General features: G+C 50.9%; 1 protein-coding gene across 1 annotated transcript; it reads right to left on the bottom strand.

Annotated features, from left to right (window-relative positions):
- Positions 1–410: 410 nt before the first annotated feature.
- LOC104515352 (zinc finger protein 585B-like) lies at positions 411–2,297 on the bottom strand. Its single transcript, XM_010159289.1, has one exon. The coding sequence runs from the start codon at positions 2,295–2,297 to the stop codon at positions 411–413; it is 1,887 nt and encodes a 628-aa protein (XP_010157591.1).
- Between the last annotated feature and the right edge of the window lie 5,954 nt (positions 2,298–8,251).

An 8,251-nucleotide genomic window follows, 5' to 3' on the forward strand; every position in this document is an offset into this window, starting at 1 on the left:
ACATAAGGGAGAAGAAGAGAGTGCCTAGATGGGAGAGGTTCCCTTCAGTTTTCTCAGAAACACAGAAATAAATCCTGCCTGTTCTCCCAGCTATATATTGCCCATACAAGACAAGTCTGTCATCCACAGCTTTGGCAGCCTCTAAAAGCACAAGCATACCGTCACAAAGGATGCCATCTCCAAGTGCTCCGAGGGCTATCCAGCCCCATCCCACAGCTGTGATAAAATGGTACCCCGAGGATTGTCCTCAGAAAAGCTGCAGACGACTGGTTTCCAGCAGTGCTCTGCCCCCTCAACCTCACTGTTCCCTCAAGCTGACCTCCCCACCCCAGCTACTGCACACATAAGGCAAGAGTTTGTCTTCATCCCTTCCCTTTCCCAAAGGACTTTCCCACAGGAGCGGGCACCACTCAACTCTCCTGTTCCCTCTTCATGGGGGCCAGTGCTCTCAGCTCAGCGTGGTGGGGCCCACCGCTGGTCCTTGTGGGCTCCCCCCACTTTGCGCAAGGAGCAGTTCCTTCCCGCGTGTGGATTTTCTGGTGCCTCCTCAGGTATTTCTTCAGCCGGTAGCGCTTCCCGCACACCCCACACTTGTAGGCCCCACCTCGGGAATGGAGCAGCTGGTGTTTAATGAGATGGCGCTTCTGAGGGAAGCATTTCCCACACTTGGTGCACTTGCAAGGCCCCATGCGGACGTGGATCGTTTGGTGCCGGAAGAGGTTGGCCTTCTGGTTGAAGGTCTTCTCGCACTCGGGGCACTGGTAGGGCTCCTCCTTGGTGTGGATCCTCTGATGCCGAACCAGGTTCGATCGCTGGGTGAAGCTCTTCCCGCACTCGGTGCACTTGAAGGGCTCGCTCATGTGGAGTCGCTGGTGGCGGATCAGTTTGCGGTTCATGCGGAAGCTCTCCCCGCACTCGCTGCACTTGTATGGCCCCTCGCTCGTGTGGATCTTCCTGTGTCTGGTCAAGTTCGATTTCTGATTGAAACTCTTCCCGCACTCGGGACAGGGGAACATCCGTTCACCTTTGGGAGCTCCTTTTGCTAAGGGACCTTTCTTGGACATGGATTTCTCCTGGTTCTCCAGCATCCCTTCTTTGGTGGGCTGATAACATTTCTTCTGCTTCCTCTCTGGGCTCTGGCTCTCCTGGTGCTTGGCCTCCACACCAGGTTCCTTTTTAATCTGGATCCTCTGGATAGCACTGAGGTTTGGCTTCTGCCCGTAATGAATCCCAAATTCAATGCTTTCCTGTGGCTCTTCTTTCACACGGCACACCCAACTACTGGCTATGGGGACTTCCCATTCATGCCGCCCATCAGCATCTTCTTCCTTTTTAAGCTCCCTCCCCCGTAAAGCCATCGGTGGGATCTTTGGATCAAATAACTTTCCATAGTCCGGGTTTTCTAGTGGGTCTTCCTTGATGTAAAGTTTCTGGCAGGTTATTGCAGTAATGTTTGCTGTGCCATCAGTGGGTAATTCTGATTCCTCCTTCACCTGGATTTTCCAAGGAGGGCTTTTTGGATGAGATGGGTTGCCAGGTATGCTACACCCTTGAACTCCATCTCTTTCATGGGACATATTCTCCAACGTATTCTCCCCTGAGCTGAAGGCAAAATCAGGCTCCTGTTTAATCTGGATGACCTGGAGAGACACACCATTGATGTGTCCCTCAAGTGGCTTTTGCTTAGCGTGGTTCCTCTGATGGACGTGGAAATACTGCTTGGTGCTCAAGCTCTTCCCGCAGTCAGTACAAATGAAAGGCCCCCCCCGGAGGTGTATCTTCTGGTGGGCCAGCAGTGTGGCACTTTGCCCAAAACACCTAGTGCAGTCGGGGCATTTGAAGGGCTTCTCCCTTTTGTGGATCTCCCTGTGGGCGGTGAGGGTCCCCTTCTTCACAAAGCTCTTCCCACACTCGGTGCAGGCGAATGGCCTCTTCTTCCTGTGGGTCCGCATGTGGATGTTAAAGTAAATCTTTGTGCTCAGGCTCTTGCCACAGCGGTTGCAGAGGTAGGGACCACCCTTGGCGTGTGTCTTCCGGTGGGCAGCCAGGCATACCTCCAGGCGGAAGCAGCGCCCGCACTCCCCGCAGCAGAAGGGCCTCTCTCCCGTGTGGATGCTCTGGTGGGTGCTCAAGTGGCCCCGGGTGGTGAAGCGCCTCCCACACTCCCCGCAAGTGAAGAGCTCCTCTGTTGTGTGAATCCTCTGGTGCCGCTTCAGGTTTCCCTTCTTGCTGAAGGATTTGCCGCACTCCTGGCATGGATGCGTCTTCAGCACCGCGCGCTTAACCAAGTCCCTCATGGCAGCAGCTCCCTGCACCCAGCAGGGTACACCAAGCAGCTGGCAGGTACTATAAAGCCACGATTTTATGGGCTGTCTGGGAGGATATAAAAAACATCAGGACACACACTTTAATGGATGCACTTTACTCCCCACAGGGGAAAGGGTGCTGCTGCTGTCCACCAGGCCAACAAGCAGAGTGTGGTCTTCCTCACTTCTCAGCCTCCTTCCGCCTCAGCTTGCAAACAAAATGTTTGTAACTCCATCTCCTTCCTCCTCTGATCTCCTGGAGAGGCTTCCTTGGTATTCCCTGAGACTCAGATTGACGGACTGAAAAAGAAATGGAAAATTATTAAATCATTATTTCTTCCCCACCTCCTGCGTTCGCTATGTAAACACAATGGGTGGCACTTTGTCTGCTCCATGGGAGACTGAACCTGAGACCTTTGAAGCCACAGGCTCAGCTCGGATCCAACAGAGGGAGCAGGAACAGGTTAATTTCCCCTGGTGATGGGGGGATCTGTGATGCACTCGCTGCTGCAATGACCCTGAGGTTTCGGCTCTGCTATTGCTGCACTAATTTATTCTCGGAATAGTCCTCTGTCCTTTGACCAAGAAGATTTATAAGTAAATAAGTTAATTAATGTGCTTTGTAGTGATTGTTGTAATTAGACCCATTTTTGAAGATTGACTGTTCAACAACCAAAACACCCAAAACCTAAAAGAAACTCAAACTGGACACCACTTGCAAAACTGGGGTGTGCTGCTTCGTAGCGGCAGACCTCTAGGCACAGGGAAGACACCTCAGCGGTGTCCTGTGTGGGCTGCTGGAGAAGGGAGACTCGGAAATCATAAGTGAATTTATCCTTTTCAAGAGGGTTCAACGGACAGCAGAGCCTCAGTCCTATGTATTTTCATTAGAATAAAGTAAGAATCAGGGCCAACAGAGATGCGAGCAACAACTCCTATCAAGACACTGAATTGCAGCAGGAAAAAGAGCAAGAAAGACTGAGGGGAGGAAGGCAGTGGTGCTGCCAACAAGAGTATACGTGGCTTTTACTGAGGGTACTGATGGCTGATGGTGCTGCTCCCAAAGCCACCGGTTAGGGGGCAGGCTGCCAGCAAGGAGATGGGTTGTCAGCGAATCATAGAATCACAGAATGGTTTGGGTTGGAAGGGACCTTAAAGACCATCTAGTTCCAACCCCCCTGCCATGGGCAGGGACACCCTCCACTAGACCAGGGTGCTCCAAGCCTCATCCAGCCTGGCCTTAAACACTTCCAGGGATGGGGCATCCACAGCTTCTCTGGGCAACCTGTCCCAGTGCCTCACCACCCTCTCCGGGAAGAATTTCTTCCTGATATCTAATCTAAACCTCCCCGCTTTCAGTTTAAACCCGTTACCCCTTGTCCTGTCACTACAGGCCCTAACGTGAAATGTGTCCCTGGAGGTCTGGATGGCTGGGAAGGCTGTGGCTGAGAAGATGAGTCCCTGGGGAGACTGTCACAGAGGTGTATGGCTTGGGAATAATGCCATGGATCGGGGGAGAAGCGATGGGAGATGTGGAGTGTAAACATCCAAGCACAACTGCAGAGTTTGCAGTTACAGACTCCTGAGAGGAGAATGGTAAATGAAATGGGCAGCTCTTTCGGATTTCAGGTGACAGTTATAATGGGGAAATCCACTTCAGACAGAGTCGCGCTGCTTGTGTTCCCCCATCAGCTAACCCATCTGGATCCCCACGGATGCTGGTAAGAGACTACACAGGAGGTAAGAGGAAACACAGGAAAAACAAAAACAACACTAAGAACCCCAAACCAACTATCTGCAAAGTTAGACTGAGCTAGGAGAGACAAAACACACCCACTTGGAGCAGGAACTGGGTTTAGTGTTTGCTAGTGGTGGGGGGAGTCTAAGGGGGCCAGGACTCTTCCCTAGGTGCAGGAGCAGCTGTGACACCTACGACCTGTTTTAATTCAGCAGCCAAAGCCTCATCAGCAGCCAGGCTGGAAAGAGGGCTGAAAACAGTTCAAAAGTGTATTTTTACTGAGGAAGGTCATAAATCCCCTGAGCGGGTAGCAGATTTGGCCTCCTGCAGCCAAGGCCCTGTCAGGTCTGGCCGATGTTGAGGCAGAGCCCGTGGAGTGACACCGGGCTCGCTGCAGCATCCTCTGCCTCTCTCGAGGATGCTCACACCACTCCCTTGGAGGAAACAGCATTTCAGTTGCCTGTGGGTGTTGGCAAAAAGCAGCAAATGCCTGAATTCAGATCAGGGTAAAAGAAGAAAATCCTGCCTACTTTCTTCCCTTTTTTCTTTTTTTTTTTTCTCAGTATCCAGATCCTACAGATCCAAATCCTGCCTTTACTTCCAGCTCCGCGATCCCCGGGGCTCTGGATCTGAAACAAGGGCAGAAGCAGATTCCAGGGAGTCGCTTCGTCTTTTATTTGGGCTACCCGGAGCAATGAAGGGCTGTTGGCAAAAAGCACCTTACCTGAGCGGGCCATCAGTCTCAGGCTGGCATTTCTCTCCTCACGGGGACTCTCAGTGGCACAAGAGTGTTGGCAAGTTGTGCTGCAGCCGCAGCTGGGCTGACCTAAAGGAAGTCTATGGCCAGTGCAGTGAGAGCTACCGGAGGAAAGGTGAAGCCAAACGCAAGGAGCAAAGGTGGAAGGCGCAGGGAGGGACAAGGGAGATGCTCTCGGACCGCGACGCAGGGACAGATGTGCACGCCACCGCCAAGGCGTTAGCGGGAGCGAGGGGAGGGAGAAGGAGGGAATTTCTCCTTGACGTACCTTTTCTTCCGCACCGCTATATTGGTGGGAAGCTGGAAGGGTCCCCGGCTTGCACTGCCTTCTGGGAATTGTAGTTCTCCCCAGTAGCTCGGCTCCCCATCCTGCCCTCCCTGCTCTGGCAGCCAGTGGGTCAGGATCAGGCCATTTCTCTCTTGCCCCAGCTGAGACTGTTTGCCTTTTTTTGGTTTTGTGGTTTTTTTTTTTTTTTTTTGGTTGTGGGAAGGAAAACATCCCTCAGTGCTGCAAGCATCCTTGTTCCCTCCCTGGCTGATTGTCTGGGACTCGCTCCAGGAAGCGTCAGGAGAGGAAAGATGCATTTGAGGGAGTCTTTCTGTGTCCGTAGCAGCTTGCCATGATCCCCTGGGGAGGAGGTAGCAACCGAGGCTGGTGCCTAGTTACCAGCAAAGGATCCCCTTTAATGTCAGTGAAAGCACAGAAGGGGTGTGCCGGTTTGCCAGGGGTGGATGGACGCTGAGGCATATGGACCTGGTTTAGCAGGTTGCTGAACGCCACTTGGGAGAGGCTGAGCCTCAGCAAGACCTCGCAGAAAGCACCCAAACCTTCCTGGTTCTGCCCTGCGCAATGGGCTTAGACACTCAGAGTAGGAATCTCTAGCTCAGGACGCTTCTCTGGAAGGGTTTTAGGAATATGTGCATGATGAAAAACTGCTTCAGCACAACCTTTCCCTGGGGCAGCGATTAGGGGCTGTCCCATGTCTCTAGGGTTGGGCAGTGACTCAGTCCTGCATAAGTCACCAGCTCCAAGCCTGTCCTAAATGTGACACAAGGCTGCCAACATGCTATTGTCCCCCTCTTTGATTCAGGGAACTCTGGAAGGGTTTTAGGAATATGTGCATGATGAAAAACTGCTTCAGCACAACCTTTCCCTGGGGCAGCGATTAGGGGCTGTCCCATGTCTCTAGGGTTGGGCAGTGACTCAGTCCTGCATAAGTCACCAGCTCCAAGCCTGTCCTAAATGTGACACAAGGCTGCCAACATGCTATTGTCCCCCTCTTTGATTCAGGGAAACTGAGGCAGGAGATGGTGAGGTGCTTGGCTCTGATCACAGAAGGAAGTTCAAGGTTATGGGGTGCCTGGAGTTCAGTCTAGTCTTGGTTAAAGTCCGCGGATGTATTCCCTATCCCAGTACAAACCAGCAGTATGAGGCAGCAGCACCAGTATAAAGGTATAGCTACGTTCCAGCTTGCATCCCAGTCCAGTGAAAGAAGTCATACAAATCTGAGCATCTTTATAGCAGTACATGAACAGCAGAAGATACACCAGCCTCATTCAGTTTGTCTCTCTGAAGGTCGTCTTCTTTCAGGGATGAAAGTGCCACAGCAGGTCCTGGACAGATGGGAGAGACCATGATGTTAGGCCACAGTAGACCCTAGGTATGCTGAGATGAGATTCCTCATGAGCAGGAATCCTTAGGCAACATCCCCCCACCCCTTTCCATCCTTCCTATTTCCATAATATCTTCCCACAAATCCTGCCTACCAACGATTTGAATTGTGCCAGTCAGCAACCTCATCAACTGGCCCCATCCTGGTGTGTCACCCTTTCCCATGGAGGGAGAGAGGTTGAGACAGGACATGGATGAGGGCTCAGCTGGAGCAGCTGTCCCAGGGAAACTCACTTTGGAAATGCAGCTGTGCCATCAGCTGCAGTGACTCTGACTCTGCAATGTACCACTAGGTGCCAGTGAAAGCTCTTCCCAGCCTGCTCTTGCTTAGAAAATCTCACACTTTTGGCAATTTGATTTGTTTTATTGTATTTTTTAAAAAGGTAATCCTTCACTTTTGATCTAATAAGGCCTCCTGGCATTTGGGTAGTATGTGTAAATATATGTTTGAACGTGATTTGTCTATCTCCTCCATCTCTGTTTCTCTCTCTGTTTCCCAAATACATGTATCTATATATATCTATATATATATTTGCCTTTGTCTGCTATTATTTAGATGAGAACTTCTACCCAATGTCTCTCCAGACCAGGATCTCACTCCTAAGCTCTTCCCTCATCTCCCTTCCTATCAAATACCTCATCTCCCCAAACCCTTCACCTGCCAAATGCTCTAGCCACTGTCTCATGACCTGATGTCCTGACACGGACAGTCAATCCAAGAAACATACAGGTGCTGGCATGGCATGTCCAAGCTCTGTCCTGCTCTGGGAGATGATTCCTTGCATCAAGTTACCAACAGGAAGACATATGTCCGGTTTATCCACCTGTGGGAATAATAGCCTGGAGGAACAGACTTGCACTGAGCTGGGGAAGGGATCATGGAGTAGAAACAAGCTAGAGCAGTAATGTTTCTGCAAGGTCTCAGCTTTGTAGCCTTCAGGCTTTGCACACACCATTTTTTTTTCACCTAACCAGGTCAAGGTCCAAGTAGATTGGACTACTTGGCACTCAGAGTGAACACAAAGCTCAGCAGCTATCCAGGCTACAGCAGGGATGTGTGCGTCCTTCATGTGCTGGGCACAGCCAACCTCTCACAGCAGAGGAACACCAGGATTAGGAGCATCTTTCCCCTTGGGCAAGTTGTGTCTTGGTGTTGGTTCTTCTCCAGCACCTGGTGCATCTCTCACTCTCTGAAGTGCCTGATGCTGGTTGCCATTGGAGACAAGATGTTAGGCTTCATTGAGTAAAGGTCTGATCCAGATTGGAGAGTTCTGTGTTGCTTTTTTGGACAAATCCAACTCTGTGTTTGACTGGCCAACTGTATGCAACAAGGCTGCATAGGAGAAGTGAGAACTAAATTTAAGCTGAGCTGTCATATGCTCCAGAGCCTGATTAATTACAGAATGAAACAAAAATGGAATTTGGGAAAATAAAAGAGGAGGGGTAAATGAAACCTTCACTGTGCTTTAGAGGGAAATATTGCCACAGGTTTTATTAAAGATGCCGCAGTTAATCACATCAGGAAGCTTGAGGGCGCGAGATGGCTTGTTGTGCTGGCTACACACAGCGCAGGAGGGCTGGACAATGCGACACGGAGAGATAAGGAAGCAGAAAGCCCAGTTATTTGTTCAGGTGAGGCCGTGATTGTTCCTGAGATTTGCAAACATGATAGGAGCCAGCTGAGGCTGAGAGCCCCTAGCTGCATTGCTACACTATAGACTGTATTTATTAATTTAGGAAACAACCCTCACAGTAAGGCAAATGTGATAAAGGAGAAT

The sequence above is a fragment of the Eurypyga helias genome, unplaced genomic scaffold (genome assembly GCF_000690775.1).
Source record: "Eurypyga helias isolate BGI_N326 unplaced genomic scaffold, ASM69077v1 scaffold11509, whole genome shotgun sequence".
NCBI classification, from domain to species: Eukaryota; Metazoa; Chordata; class Aves; order Eurypygiformes; family Eurypygidae; genus Eurypyga; species Eurypyga helias.